Genomic DNA, 16,531 nt, shown 5'->3' on the forward strand with positions numbered 1-16,531 from the left:
GGTATGTTAAAGGCACTATCAACTTTGGTATTTTATACAAGAAAATAAAAGAATGTCACGTGACTAGATATTGTGACGCCGATTATGCTGGAGACTATGATACACTACGGTCAACAGCTGGATACATGTTTAGTCTTGGATCAGGAGTAATATCATGGTGCAGCAAGAGACAACCAACAGTATCCTTGTCAAGCACTGAAGCAGAATATCGATCGGCAGCATCAGCAACACAAGAAATTATGTGGTTGAAGCAACTAATGGAAGATCTTCATCAATCAACAGATTATCAAGTAAATCTTCTTTGCGATAACCTATCAGCTATATGACTAGCAGAGAATCCAGTCTTTCATGAAATGTCCCGTTCTTATTGATTAAAAACGTTCCATATTAATTGATTTCGTTGCGAGGTTTTGACCTCTATATGAGACGTTTTTCAAAGACTGCATTCATTTTTAAAACAAACCATAACCTTTATTTCATAAATAAAGGTTTAAAAAGCTTTACGTATATTATCAAATAATGATAATCTAAAATAACCTGTTTACACACGACCATTACATAATGGTTTACAATACAAATATGTTACATCGAAATCAGTTTCTTGAATGCAGTTTTTACACAATATCATACAAACATGGACTCTAAATCTTGTCCTTATTTTAGTATGCAACAGCGGAAGCTCTTAGTATTCACCTGAGAATAAACATGCTTTAAACGTCAACAAAAATGTTGGTGAGTTATAGGTTTAACCTATATATATCAAATCGTAACAATAGACCACAAGATTTCATATTTCAATACACATCCCATACATAGAGATAAAAATCATTCATATGGTGAACACCTGGTAACCGACATTAACAAGATGCATATATACGAATATCCCCATCATTCCGGGACACCCTTCGGATATGATATAAATTTCGAAGTACTAAAGCATCCGGTACTTTGGATGGGGTTTGTTAGGCCCAATAGATCTATCTTTAGGATTCGCGTCAATTAGGGTGTCTGTTCCCTAATTCTTAGATTACCAGACTTAATAAAAAGGGGCATATTTGATTTCGATAATCCAACCATAGAATGTAGTTTCACGTACTTGTGTCTATTTTGTAAATCATTTATAAAACCTGCATGTATTCTCATCCCAAAAATATTAGATTTTAAAAGTGGGACTATAACTCACTTTCACAGATTTTTACTTCGTCGGGAAGTAAGACTTGGCCACTGGTTGATTCACGAACCTATAACAATATATACATATATATAAAAGTATGTTCAAAATATATTTACAACACTTTTAATATATTTTGATGTTTTAAGTTTATTAAGTCAGCTGTCCTCGTTAGTAACCTACAACTAGTTGTCCACAGTTAGATGTACAGAAATAAATCGATAAATATTATCTTGAATCAATCCAAGACCCAGTGTATACGTATCTCAGTATTGATCACAACTCAAACTATATATATTTTGGAATCAACCTCAACCTTGTATAGCTAACTCCAACATTCACATATAGAGTGTCTATGGTTGTTCCGAAATATATATAGATGTGTCGACATGATAGGTCGAAACATTGTATACGTGTCTATGGTATCTCAAGATTACATAATATACAATACAAGTTGATTAAGTTATGGTTGGAATAGATTTGTTACCAATTTTTACGTAGCTAAAATGAGAAAAATTATCCAATCTTGTTTTACCCATAACTTCTTCATTTTAAATCCGTTTTGAGTGAATCAAATTGCTATGGTTTCATATTGAACTCTATTTTATGAATCTAAACAGAAAATGTATAGGTTTATAGTCGGAAAAATAAGTTACAAGTCGTTTTTGTAAAGGTAGTCATTTCAGTCGAAAGAACGACGTCTAGATGACCATTTTAGAAAACATACTTCCACTTTGAGTTTAACCATAATTTTTGGATATAGTTTCATGTTCATATTAAAAATCATTTTCTCATAATAACAACTTTTAAATCAAAGTTTATCATAGTTTTTAATTAACTAACCCAAAACAGCCCGCGGTGTTACTACGACGACGTAAATCCGATTTTACGGTATTTTTCGTGTTTCCAGGTTTTAAATCATTAAGTTAGCATATCATATAGATATAGAATATGTGTTTAGTTGATTTTAAAAGTCAAGTTAGAATGATTAACCTTTATTTGCGAACAAGTTTAGAATTAACTAAACTATGTTCTAGTGATTACAAGTTTAAACCTTCGAATAAGATAGCTTTATATGTATGAATCGAATGATGTTACGAACATCATTACTACCTCAAGTTCCTTGGATAAACCTACTGGAAATGAGAAAAATAGATCTAGCTTCAAAGGATCCTTGGATGGCTTGAAAGTTCTTGAAGCAGAATCATGACACGAAAACAATTTCAAGTAAGATTTCCACTCGAAATAAGATTGTCATAGTTATAGAAATTGAATTAAAATTTGAATATGATTATTACCTTGTATTAGAAAGATAAAATACTGTAAGTAACAAAGGTTTCTTGATCTTGGATGATTACTTGGAATGGATTTAAAAAACTTGGAAGTAAACTTGCAATCTTGGAAGTATTCTTGATTTTATGAAACTAGAACTTTTGGAATTTATGAAGAACACTTAGAACTTGAAGATAGAACTTGAGAGAGATCAATTAGATGAAGAAAATTGAAGAATGAAAGTATTTGTAGGTGTTTTTGGTCGTTGGTGTATGGATTAGATATAAAGGATATGTAATTTTGTTTTCATGTAAATAAGTCATAAATGATTACTCATATTTTTGTAATTTTATGAGATATTTCATGCTAGTTGCCAAATGATGGTTCCCACATGTGTTAGGTGACTCACATGGGCTGCTAAGAGCTGATCATTGGAGTGTATATACCAATAGTACATACATCTAAAAGCTGTGTATTGTATGAGTACGAATACAGGTGCATACGAGTAGAATTGTTGATGAAACTGAACGAGGATGTAATTGTAAGCATTTTTGTTAAGTAGAAGTATTTTGATAAGTGTCTTGAAGTCTTTCAAAAGTGTATGAATACATATTAAAACACTACATGTATATACATTTTAACTGAGTCGTTAAGTTATCGTTAGTCGTTACATGTAAATGTTGTTTTGAAACCTTTAGGTTAACGATTTTGTTGAATGTTGTTAACCCATTATTTATTATAACAAATGAGATGTTAAATTGTTATATTATCATGATATTATGATATATAATATATCTTAGTATGATATATATACAGTTAAATGTCGTTACAACGATAATCGTTACATATATGTCTCGTTTCGAAATCATTAAGTTAGTAGTCTTATTTTTACATATGTATTTCATTGTTAATACACTTAATAATATATTTACTTATCATTTAACATAATTAACCAAGTGTATCAATATCTTAATATGATTCATATGTACCTAGTAAGACGTTGTTATAACGATAATCGTTATATATATCGTTTTCGAGTTTCTTAAATTAATAGTCTCATTTTTATGTATATAACTCATTGTTAAAATACCTAATGGGATACATACTTATAATAAAATCATGTTAACTATATATATAACCATATATATGTCATCGTATAGTTTTTACAAGTTTTTAACGTTCGTGAATCACCGGTCAACTTGGATGGTCAGTTGTCTATATGAAACCTATTTCAATTAATCAAGTCTTAACAAGTTTGATTTCTTAACATGTTGGAAACACTTAATCATGTAAATAACAATTTCATTTAATATATATATATATAAACATGGAAAACTTCGGGTCACTACATTTCATGCAAGAACAAAACATATAGAAGTGCACTATCATTATATTCGCGAGAAGGTCCTTGAAGGGAAAATCAAGATGATGCCAACAAAGACAGATGAACAGGTTGCAGATATATTCACCAAGAGCCTAAGTAAACCGAAGTTTACAAAATTCAGAGAAGCACTTGGAATGGTCTGCAAGACATCGTTGGAAGAAAATTTGCATTGAGGGGGAGTGTTAAAATACAATGCAAATTTGATATTAGTAGATGTATATATGTAAAATATCTAGATATTAATATGTATAAGAAAATATCTAGAATTTAGAATATGGTAGGAAAAATCTAGAAATATTTGATAGGAAAAATCTAGATATTTGTATGTGTAGAAAATATCTAGATATTTATCCATGGAAATATCTAGTTTCTAGAATGTTCCATGAGGTAGTATAAATATGGGTGATGAGTAGTTCATTTGTGTAAGGTGTGAGTAAGTGAAGTGTGAAGTAGAGAAGAAGTAAGAAGTGAAGAAGAGTTAGAAGTAGAAGTTGTGAAGAAGAGTGTGAGTTGAGTCCATAATATTGTAATTGTTTCTTTGTATTAATAAAAGTGTTCTTTATTAAGTTTTCCGGTTAAGCCTTAGTTCGTGTTTGAGTTATTAGTGCACTTGTGTTATTTTTATTATATGGTCGGCTCTGCCGCCTAAGTGATATATGGTCGGTTATACCGCCTGAATGATATATGGTCGACACTGTCGCCTAAATATAATTGTGCACTAAGAATTTATAAAATTAAAGGCTAACCAACATCAAAGTGTTGGTCTAGTGAGTGAGTATAACCTAGGTCCTCTATAGTGGGTGTGTTGCGCTCGTCGAAGCTTCCAAAATTGAGCAATTTCATACCTAATGCCAATTGTGGTTAAAGACCATAACGGGCTACATCTTGATGGACGAGTGGACTAGTGTGAAGCATTAACTTCGTTGCTAGTCATGGCTACTAGCTGATAACTATTCTTAAATCTTTTTTGGAAAATATATATATATATATATATATATATATATATATATATATATATATATATATATATATATATATATATATATATATATAGATTTAATCAAGAGGGAAGCACTTTTTGAGGGGGAAGTGGGGGGAGGTAATTTTTTTTTTTTGTTTTTTGAAAAAACTTTGTTCACGAACATTATAGATTAGATAAAAATATGAACATTTAAAAAAGATACTTTGTGATGACTGTCATTATTTTGGCGGGAAAACGCTCGAAGAAAAAAATAAAAACATTCAATGCATTGAATGTTTTGCTGCTGAGTTTTTTTAAGGGGTTAGAAATTAGGGTTTAGAAATTAGGGGGTTATAAATTAGGGTTTAGCTATTAGGGTTTAGAAATTGGGGTTTTGGGTTTAAAAATTAGGGTTTAGATTGAATATTTTAACACGAACGGTTTAGAGTTTAGGGTTTAGGGTTGCTTATATATATATATATATATATATATATATATATATATATATATATATATATATATATATATATATATATATAGTGGTAGGATCAAGAGGGAAGTAACCATTCGGGGGGAAGCGGGGGGAAGCAAAAACTTTCTTTTTTTTTCGTTTTTTGAAAAAACTTTGTTCACGAACATTATAGATGAGATGAAAATATGAACATTTAGTAGAGACACTTTGTGATAAATGTTTTTATTTTGGCGGGAAAACGTTCGAAGAAGTAATATATAACAATTATCGTGTTTTTCGAGCGTATTTTGAGGTTTTAGCTATTGGGGTTTAGATATTAGGGTTTAGATATTAGGGTTTAGAAATTTAGGGTTTAGGGTTTAGATTTAGGGTATAGATTTAGGATTTAGATTGAGTTTTTAACACGAACGGTTTAAAGTTTAGGGTTTAGGATTTAGGGTTTAGGGTTTGGTGTTTTGGGTTTATGGAATAAACCCAAAACACCTCCATAAACCCAAAACCCAAAACCCAAAACCCTAAACCCTAAACTCTAAATCGGGCTAAATTTTACTTCACAAAACATGGAAAAAAAAAACGTTCATATTCTTCACGAACAATATTATCTTGAATGTTATTTTTGTCGATCGTTTTCCCGCCTAAATAATAACATTCATCACGAAGTGTCTCTTCTAAATGTTCATATTTTCGTGTGATCTTGATGCCGGAAAAAAAAAAATTCAAAAAAAAAAAAAAAATTTTGCTTCCCCCCGATTGGTTACTTCCCCATTGATCCTATATATATATATATATATATACATATATATATATATATATATATATATATATATATATATATATATATATATATATATATATATATATATTAAATGAAGACACTTTAAAATTCAATCAAGGTATTTAAAAGGGAGACTATCATAAAAAATAAATAAATTTTAATCATCTAGAATTTCAAAGAAAACACCCATGAATGGTTGGAAACACCGTTCATCATGTCAACATTCGAACGTTTAAGATAACAGTAACTCATAAACACCAAAGGGTGGGTGAGGGTGAGAAATAAGTCATGCCCCCTGCTGCCCTGTGTTAAGCAAAGTGAGTTGACTTCGTTTCAGACCATGTTATTCAGTTTCATGGAACTAAACTCTTAGATTGTAGCATGCAACCGCCTCCATCCATCGGCATACCTTGGCCCGTCAGGGTGCTCCTAACACCTTATCGCGTCAATTGAAGTCCACCTTATTGATGAGGCCATTCGATCAATCGTCTCAACCGGATGCGGAAGGGTGGCGGTTTACGATCCTACCTCAACTTTACCTTACCCCCTCACACCTTCCCTTTTCGCTTCGTATACTTCACTCGTTCCCTTTTTTTCAAAGGAATCCTTTTCTTCTCGACCTAACGACCGAACTAGCGGATGGGAGGCCTTACCTGGTGAACTGCCTTCCTTACCTTAGGCTTTACGAGGACTCATTTTTTGAATTCTCCTTTTAGCTCATCACGAGAAGCCGGGGAACTCTCTTGGGTGGACTTCAAGTGCGATGTAACATGCAGAAATTTTATTAGACTGCTAGTTTTACCAGCGGTAGGAGGGTTAAAAGACGGTGCATGAGCGAAGTAGGATCCTCTTTTTTTTTGTATCTCATCGACGATATTCTTTTGTTTTGGTACATAGGAAAGAAGTTAACTTTTGAGAGGAATAACTGATTTTATAAATAATACATTGTTCTCTAACGATATAATACTAGGCAAATCATACACTGTTTTTTATATACTGCATATGTCTCAAAATAAATATTCACTCTACTATTTATATTTATATATGTCTCAAATAAGTTTTCTTTCATTAAACTCTCTAATTTACAGTACAATCATTTATTACTTATAATCAGTCATATATTAAATACTATTCAATCAAACCTACCTTAATTATAAAAGTAAAAATTGACATTTATCTTATATATCTTAAATTTAACAAAAAATCATACATGACAATCTTTTTGAGACGGAAGAAATATTAATTTTTCAAGATATAATCCTAGACAATTTGTACCTTAAAATTATTAATCTAGTTTTGAATTTTTTTTAATTACGTTGATAATTAACCACAAGGATAGTATTTTAGTGGTAGAAGCGTGACCTATTAAAAAGTGGTTCAACTTGGTGGAAATTTCAGGACCGAATTTCTCATAGTGCAAAATAAAAATAAAATAGAAATTACGTTTGATATTTTTTGACACTAAAACTTGCTGTATATATCTTTTAGGTTAACTTTTGTTAAGTTTACGGATTTACCCCTCATCAGAAATGAACGAGGATTTTACATCTTTTACGGAGATACCCATGGCCATGTGGTCTCATTTATTTTATCCCCCCCCCCCCTAATTTTTTTTTCCACTTCTTTATTTCAATTCCTCCCATTTGGATACAGAAAATATAGACACAGCATCAATGGTGGACGCCGATCTCTCATATCTCGCACTCATAGTACTCCTTCCAATCCTCCTCCTAATCTTCCTCAAACTAATTGTCCGTCCACGGCCGACCAATATCCCAATCAAATCACGCCACGTGTTCATCACCGGCGGATCTAGCGGCATCGGTTTAGCCCTAGCTCGTCAAGCAGTAACCGAAGGTGCACGCGTCACTATTTTAGCTCGTAACTTAGAGAAATTACAAGAAGCTAAAGCTTCGATACGTTTATCGACTGGTATAGATGTTGATATTGTTAGTGCTGATGTGTGCGATTATGATGCTGTTAAGAATGCGGTTGAGAATGCAGGTGTGATTGATGTTTTGGTGTGTAATCAAGGTGTGTTTGTTGCTCATGAGATTGAGAATCAGGAGATTCATGAGATTAAAGAGATGATTGATGTGAATTTGATTGGAACATTCAATTTGGTGAAAGCTGCGTTGCCTGGAATGAAGAAACGCAGTGATCGGAAACCGGTTTCGATTGCTTTTATGTCGTCTCAGGCCGGTCAGGTAATGCGTGTAGTGTATTCTATTCTAGTTTAATTACTTTATTTGTTGATTAATTAGTGAATCTAGGATTATTGGATTGAGGTTGTGGTATGATGCACTCGATTTGTTTGATCTGTTGTAGTTAAAACACGTGATCAGTATGCTGGTTGTGGCTGTTGAATGATAACTCTCTGTTATGATTTTTAGTGCTTTGAAGGATTATTAAGTTTCCTGATTAAGTACTAAAGTTAGTGTTTATGAATTGATCTTGTAATATTAGGGCATGGTGATTCGCATGACCTGTTCAATTAGTTGTAATTAGAACAAGAGATGAGTATGCTGTATGACACCATGAATGTGTTAGATGACTGTTGATTTGAACTTAAAAGACATCATACACATTAAAAAAAGAAAATTTCAGTATTTTGCCGATATTAACTTTAGTGTACCTTTAATCCAAAGTTTTCCAGCTTATAACTCTATAAGTGTTCTTAGCGAGTGATAATGTTTCTGTTGTGGTTTTAGATCTTTGAAGGATTATAATGTTAATTGATGGATTTATATGGTTATAGGTGGGAATATATGGTTATACAGCTTATTCGGCTAGTAAGTTTGGTCTAAGGGGTTTAGCGGAAGCACTGCAACAAGAAGTTATTGATGATGACATACATGTTTCACTTATTTTTCCCCCGGACACGGATACACCTGGTTTTGCAGAAGGTTCGATATCCATATCCATTGCTCTAATTTGTTACCTCATGTCTGTTAGTTGTTAGTTATCACTGGGGCTGTACCATGCAATTTCCTCAATGTATGTTTTAACATTTAGCTCTTACAATTTGTTAATTTAAGGTCTTTTTTCTGCAAGTAACAAAGCTAGCTCAATTCTCATTTCTCGCTGCGCTAAGTAATTAACATCGTCACATCGAAGAAAAAGTTGTACAAATGTTTTTTCATCCCCCCACCATTACAGGCTTACATTAAATGACTTTAAATATGTAGAGTTTGTTGAATAGGTAATGTACATGTACAAATAAAGAATCCATGATGGGTTGGCACAAAGAGCTGTCATGGAATTAGGTTGTTGGTACTTTGTTAGTTTCTTATGTCAGGTACAAATAAAAAGTCCTAGTGCAATAATTTATTGTGTCCTAATGTTTCTTTTTCTTATTTTTATCTTTTCATCTTCATCTGTGGATAAGCGCGGGTAAAGATGTTGGAAGTGTATTTGAACATTACCGTATTGAGGCTATGCGAGGAATTGTATACTCCGTACTTGTTTGTATATTGAAATAGCTCAAATGATTTTGATATTCAGCTTGATCTTTAGTGTTTTTCGACTAAAACAGTAAAATGGTTTCTATCATGGAAATATTTTAATATCTGGCAGACTCAATTAGATTCTACTGGAATATAAACTTTCTGTTATAGGCTGTGATTTGTAGTAAGTTTAAAATGTCTTTTTGGTTTCTAATGAGCTTTAGGGCTCTAGAACCAATGTAATTTTTATATTTTGGTGCTGCTTCTACTTGAGGCTCTACACTGTTTATTACCTCGTAATATTTCGTCGGCACCTAATTTAAATTTGATCGGATATAACATTTTCGTGTAAGAGTTTATTTGGTTGATATATATAGTAGTACATCCCTTTTTATTCTGCCCTCTTTCCTGCTGCATTTTGATAAGCATTTGTTTGGTTCAGAGAACAAGAGGAAGCCACGATTGACAAGCATCATAGCAGCATCATCTGGTACAATGCAAGCTGATGAGGTTGCAAAGATTGCATTGAATGGCATCAAATCTGGATCTTTTTTTGTGCCCTGCAACTTTGAAGGATACTTGTTGTCCATAGGAACTGCTGGTCTCTCTCCTCAGAGATCATATCTCATGGCGTTTGTTGAGGTTATTTTTGCAGGTTTAGTACGTATTGCTGGTTTGTGTTTTCAGTGGACCTGGTATGGAAGCATTGAGAAATGGCACGCACAACAAAATTAGTAAGTGTTTGATGAAGTAGATCGTGTATTAAGCTGATCCATATGTTTTGAAATTTTGATCCATCTTGTTTTAATGTACTTGCAATTGGATTGGATTTTTTAATTTTGCGTCCATGCTGCTGGTACGACATGATATACTTTGTTCTGTAACAATGTTTTTTTTAATTTTGTATATTTGTTCGTCTGGAGTTGAAACCAAGTCTTTACAAAATACTAGGGAGTAACTTTTAAGAATCTTGTTCTTCTTCACTTTCAAGTGTATGCTACTCTGTGCTTGAAACAAGGTTTTATTTGCATCTATTTCTTGTCTAAGTACTCATGCTGCTAGTAATGCCTGGTATGAATTTTTTTATAATCTTCTAATGGAAGTCCTGGTTTTAATTGATCCGAGTATAAATAAATTGATTGTTGTATATGATGATGTTTGGTTGATGTACCCTTTTAACATCTCTTAGCTGTCCGCCTAATATCTTCTCTAACAAGATAGCATAGTGGTTGGTAGGGTTGTGTGTAACTCCTCGGGAATGCTCGGTTCTGGTCCGGTTCGGTTTCGTCCAGTCCTTGGGTTTTTTTCGGTTTTTTCTTACCATGAACACCCATAGTGGTTGGGGTCCCAATTTCTTTACAATAGGTCTCGGGTTCAAACCTCACTAGCTCAAGCTTCAATCACCAACTTCAAAGACATGTTTGTATACAAGCACAAGCTTCAATCAAGTGTAAAATTTGAAAAAATGTTTAACTCAATAATTAATGTGCTGCATGGTCTCTTCTCTATATTCCTGCAAAAATACACACATCAAAATGACAAGTGTCATATAGTGATTGGTCTTCACTGATGAAAAACTTTACACTTCCTAATTTTGGGTAAAAAGTTTGGCAACATAATGACATGAGATTTCTTTAAAGGCCCAATTCCTTAGTTGTCACTTCTAACCATATGTATGGCGGACTCCAAGTTATCATTTCTTGCTCTTCTTGTTCTCCTCTCAATCATCCTCCTCCTCTTCCTTAAACTCATCGTCCGTCCCCACCCAATCAAAATCCCAATCAAATCACGTCGTGTTCTCATTACCGGTGGGTCCACCGGCATCGGCTTAGCTCTAGCTCGCCAAGCTGTAGCCGAAGGTGCACATGTCACTATCTTAGCTCGTAACTTGGAAAAATTACAAGAAGCTAAAACTTCAATTCGTCTATCAACCGGTATAGACGTTGATATCGTAAGTGTGGACGTTTGCGACTTTGAAGGTGTTAAGAATGCAATTGAAAGTGTGGGTGTGATTGATGTTTTGGTTTGTAATCAAGGTGTGTTTGTTGCTCATGAGCTTGAGAATCAGGATATTGAAATGGTTAAGAGAATGATTAATGTTAATTTGATTGGGTCGTTTAATGTGGTTAAAGCTGCATTACCTGGAATGAAGAATCGAAGTGATCGAAAGCCAGCTTCGATTGCTTTTATGTCCTCTCAGGCGGGCCAGGTACTGTACTACGTTACTTAAGCTATCTTACTTTCTTGTTAAGCGATGATCACTTGAAATCGAAATTTAAATGGAAGTTTTATAAAAGATATGACATGATCATCAACAAACTTACTTTTTATTTTATTTCCGAATAGTAGTATTTTGCTTAGCAGTCTCAAACTGTCATAAACATAAGGTTTTTAGTTAAAGTTTTGTTCATGTATTTGCGGTAATGGTACAAGTGTGAATATATGAGTTTTAACCAAGGAAGAAAACAAATACGATTATCTAAAAAACCAAACTTCGATTTAAAAAAGACGTTCCTTTACATACTATCCAGTAAAAAATAATATAATTATCAAAAGTTTCTAAATAACTCTGTAATTAACTAAAGTAAATGGCTAAAAACTTATAGGATAATGGGTTAACTGTGAATTCAAGTCTATTATGATACACAATTTGTACTTTCTAGAAAAACATGTCAAAAGTTTTTTACTTTCCACAATTTGTTTATGCAAGAAGTGACTTGCTAATCACTTTATTTTGAAGCATTCATTCTTACTCATCTCAACTAGAAAATCTTATATACTAAAGTATGTTGTCATGAAAGTTTGTTTTAAAGAAAAAACTTGCAATGCATGATATTGGAAATAAGTAATTATATCTTTATGTTTATGGTTTTATAAATTTTATTTCTTTTGTTTATTTAGTAATCTATTTCCACCACATGTTTTTTTTTTTTTCCATGTGGTTAGGTGGGCATATATGGTTATACATCATATTCAGCTAGTAAGTTTGGCCTAAGGGGTTTAGCAGAAGCTCTACAACATGAGGTTATTACTGATGACATTCATGTTTCAGTTATATTCCCCCCTGAAACATATACGCATAGTTTAACCAAAGGTTCAAGCTTCTTACCATTCTCTCTTATATCTTAACAAATGTACATAACTATCATGCTATTAGCCACCGACCACCAGAATTAGTCCATCACAAATGGGAATTGATGTCAATCATGTTTTTTGATAGATCACCTCAATTATGCATTAATGAGTTGCACAATACAACTCATTATTGCATAGCCGTAGTGAATCTATCAAAAAATCATGGTAGAAATATCATCACCTATCACAAATAAACTGGAGAAATTGCCGACAGCTTTGAGCCTAGCTGACGACTTCCCGTGTTTATTGATGTATGTACCTAACTTTTAAAAGTATTGTTGTGTGTATTAGACTATTTGTAGTGGTTGGAGGCGTGGGATGGGGGCGTGAGTTGCTTTTTGTATCTTTTTGATGACTAGGACGTGTGGGTTGTTTTTGTAGAGTAATGGTGGTGTGGGGTTTGGTGTGGGTTAGGAGTATTGTGATGATGTGTTAAAATATAATTGGGTTAAGTATTAAAAAGGAATAAAAATAATATTTTTAAAATAATAAAAAAAAGTAAGAAAACAAAAGCAACATGTGTTGCTTGATCCATTGCTTGGCAACACACAACTCAAATCTTGGCCCATCCCACGCATTGATACACCACAAAGTGGCGTTGGTTGCTTGCCACCTAGACAGCCCATGGCGTGTGTAGACACCGCTACAAGCGGTCTTAAAGTTATTAAGTGATATTAAGGATGCAAGGTTGTTGACGGGGCCAATAATGATAATGAGGACACATACAATAAAAATAATACCCTTCTTTTATCTAATAAGTGATTTATCTTTCATCCCAGAGAGGGAAAGAAGACCACAATTAACAAACATCATATCTACGACCTCTTGTGCAATGAAAGCCGATGAGGTTGCAATTAAAGCATTGAATGGTATCAAATCTGGTTGTTTTTTGGTACACTGCAACTTTAAAGGGTTCTTGTTGTCCATAGTAACTGTGGGTTGTTCGCCTCAGAGATCGTACCTTATGGCGTTCGTTGAGGTTATCTCTATGGGTTTAGTGCGTATCATAGCGTTGTGTTTTCTGTGGACCTGGTACGACTGTATTGAAAAACATTCTGCACACAAGAAATAGTACAACAACAATAACATCACTCATACCCCTTCTCAAAGGTAGAGATACTACTTTCAGAAACGCCTCCAATAACATTAAAAGCATGCTGAAATAGTGAAAGCATCCTAAATTTGATGAATATGAATATAATAAAAAGGATCTACTTCTAAATATCTGTATTAAATTCTTCATACATGGTTTATTTATGTTTTCAGTAACTTTGTTTTAACACACGTACAGACACTTATGAATTTACATAACGTGGATGATCTTGTAAATGTCTACGCTTATGTCAACTCACTGGTTGTAAGATATAGTCTTGTATACAAGTGGACTAATTAATTGGTGTCCTATACTTTGAAACTTACTATAATCGATGCCAGTCTATTATACAAACGCGCGCAACACACGTACATTGCAAGATATGAGTTTATACAAGAAGCATGTTTATAATTCACCAATGAGAAATAAGATGCATTGAAGATTCTGATTGGCTGAAGTTGATTCGAAGAATATGCTAGCTCAACTATAAATATATAACTTCAACTTTGATGTCAAAGGTTAAGAAGAGTATAGTATTAACAGTTTTGGCATTCTTGTGTAACCAACTTAGAGCACATGGTGTATGGCTTCCTTTTCTCTGTCACCCTTCGTCGACGCCGGAATCGACCGTTAGTTCGACACCGAGCCGGTGTCGATCACCCCGTTGGTGTGTCATCGTCGGTAGGTGATGGTGGCAATTGTAATCGTTGGCTTGTTTGAATTTTTGAAATCGAGCCTTCAACGGCTACTCCCCCCCCCCCCCCCCCCAACCCAACCCCCCCCCCCCCCCCACACACACACATATATATATATATATATATTCCCTCTATAAGTACTACCACTCTTTCAACTATTTTCTCACCAATTACGTTCAATATTCTACGGAGTATCATTTTATTCACTATTTCATTCAATATTTTATCAATTTTTTTAGGACCAATGTCGCCGTCTTCGAGACTTTCCCACGATGATTTCACAAACTATTCGACCTATTAGATGATGTTGATTCTTGTACCAATGATAATGTAAATTCACGCCGTTACATACGTTGTGATCATTTTGGTGCACATGATCGTTTGATGGATGATTATTTTGATGAGGGTATCAAATATCTTGATGAAAATTTCAAACGACGGTTTTGGATGTGGCGACGTGTTTTTCTAAGAATTAAGGAGGATATTCTAAGCTAGTCCGCAAATTCATTGCCAGAATATTTTATATGATGTCATCGAAAAAGAGATTCACGTGGCAAATGGAGTATTAGTACGCATTTTAAGATTACAACCGCACTACGGGAGCTAGCATACAGTATACACCGGATGCTTTGGGTGAGTATTTGCAAATGTTTGAATGAGTTGGTCAGAATCTCTGTTCAACTTTACAAAATGCATCATTGATTTATAAGCCAATGACTACCCGAGAGAGCCTACATTCTATGACATTCAACGATTGTACGAAGCTCATGAAACGGTTCATGGTTTTTCGGGAATGATGGGTAGCATAGATTGTATGCACTCGGCATGGGCTAAATGTCCAGTTGCGTGGAGAGGCCACTTTATGCGAGGCGGTCACAGTCACCCAACTATTATGCTTGAAGTTGTTGCCTCGTATGATAATTGAATTTGACATGCTTATTTTAGTGTGGCGGGTTCAAATAGTCCTTCGTTCAACTCAATGCTTAATTAAGACATGATAGGCATCCCTTATCATGTAAATGATGCGGAGTGCAAAAGAGTATACCATTTAGAAGACGAGATTTATCCAATATGGGCATCATTTGTTAAGTCATTTTCATGTGTCGTTGATGAAAAGCGTTATTACTTTTCAAAGAAACAAGATGCTACTCGCAAAGATGTTAAAAGAACTTTTGGGATTCTACAGGGTCGCTGGCATATTCTACAACAACCCGTAAGAGCTTACAAGGTGAATCAAATGAGATGTCTAATGTATACGTGCATCATATTACACAACATCATTATTGAAGACAACGGTTACAACTTTGCTGAGAATGATTAGGTTTATGAGTCTGTTCAAAATATACAACGTACTTGGATCGAAAGGTGGGACGCTCGTTGATATTACTCAAATTAGTCATATCTTTAGTCGTAATATCGCGTCCTATTGTTATTTATTTCATATGTAAACATTGTAATTCCGTTTGTATTTCATAGTATTGTAATATAGTCTAGAATCATTGTAAACTTTAAGAAATATGAAGATATTGTATGGTAACAGCTCAGAGATCGAAAACGAGACCAGAAACCCAAAGATAGAAGAGTGCGCTCAGCGCACCCCAAAATGTGCGCTCAGCGCACATTGCATAAATTTGATCAGAGGATTTCTTGGCCAAAACCAAAGTGCGCCAAGCGCATATTTAGGTGGTGCGCGCCACGCACAGTAGTGCGCTCAGCGCACCCATTCGCGCACTTTTAACAGAAAAGCAGATTTGAACGTGCGTAGTCGAGCTGTAAAGTAAAAAGCGAAGTAGGTGAGAGTGCGCTCAGCGCACCCTTACTGTGCGCGCCGCGCACAGTGCTTTTTCACCAACTTTTCAGCTTATTTAATTCCATTTCCAGTTTCATTTGAGGGGTACCAGTTTCCTTTCTGCTCAGAGACTAAAACATACGATTCAAAGTAGTTCCTAGGCTTATCAAAGTGCATATAAGCACTCAAATCATTGAAGAATCCAAGATCATTCAAGAGCTTCATCCAAGATTACTCCTAAAAGGTTAATCTTGTATTTACAACGAATTCTATCTTTGTTACTGTTATGTTTAAGTTTTCAAGCATGATTGTTGGCTAGTACATTTTATGTTCATCTA

At 34.1% G+C, this 16,531-nt stretch overlaps 2 protein-coding genes across 2 annotated transcripts; both read left to right on the forward strand.

The window, feature by feature from the left end:
* The first annotated feature begins 7,673 nt into the window (after positions 1–7,673).
* LOC139844344 (3-dehydrosphinganine reductase TSC10A-like) lies at positions 7,674–10,455 on the forward strand. The gene is made up of 3 exons (XM_071834562.1): positions 7,674–8,242; positions 8,794–8,941; positions 9,924–10,455. Exons 1-3 carry the CDS (start codon positions 7,709–7,711, stop codon positions 10,214–10,216), a joined length of 975 nt encoding a protein of 324 aa, XP_071690663.1. The 5' UTR covers positions 7,674–7,708; the 3' UTR covers positions 10,217–10,455.
* A 701-nt stretch (positions 10,456–11,156) lies between these two features.
* Positions 11,157–13,688, forward strand: LOC139842120 (3-dehydrosphinganine reductase TSC10A-like). Its single transcript, XM_071832294.1, has 3 exons — positions 11,157–11,690; positions 12,428–12,575; positions 13,396–13,688. The coding sequence occupies exons 1-3, from the start codon at positions 11,157–11,159 to the stop codon at positions 13,686–13,688; spliced, it is 975 nt and encodes a 324-aa protein (XP_071688395.1).
* Positions 13,689–16,531: the final 2,843 nt, after the last annotated feature.

This window comes from Rutidosis leptorrhynchoides, chromosome 4, assembly GCF_046630445.1.
Source record: "Rutidosis leptorrhynchoides isolate AG116_Rl617_1_P2 chromosome 4, CSIRO_AGI_Rlap_v1, whole genome shotgun sequence".
Taxonomy (NCBI): domain Eukaryota; kingdom Viridiplantae; phylum Streptophyta; class Magnoliopsida; order Asterales; family Asteraceae; genus Rutidosis; species Rutidosis leptorrhynchoides.

Excerpts from the sequence above, each read along its gene's own strand:
- LOC139844344 (XM_071834562.1), top strand. The coding sequence starts at position 7,709 with ATGGTGGACGCCGATCTCTCATATCTCGCACTCATAGTACTCCTTCCA. Across the intron at positions 8,243-8,793 it reads TGTCGTCTCAGGCCGGTCAG|GTGGGAATATATGGTTATAC; the intron begins GTAATGCGTGTA and ends ATATGGTTATAG. Across the intron at positions 8,942-9,923 it reads TACACCTGGTTTTGCAGAAG|AGAACAAGAGGAAGCCACGA; the intron begins GTTCGATATCCA and ends TGTTTGGTTCAG.
- LOC139842120 (XM_071832294.1), top strand. The coding sequence starts at position 11,157 with ATGGCGGACTCCAAGTTATCATTTCTTGCTCTTCTTGTTCTCCTCTCA. Across the intron at positions 11,691-12,427 it reads TGTCCTCTCAGGCGGGCCAG|GTGGGCATATATGGTTATAC; the intron begins GTACTGTACTAC and ends CCATGTGGTTAG. Across the intron at positions 12,576-13,395 it reads TACGCATAGTTTAACCAAAG|AGAGGGAAAGAAGACCACAA; the intron begins GTTCAAGCTTCT and ends CTTTCATCCCAG.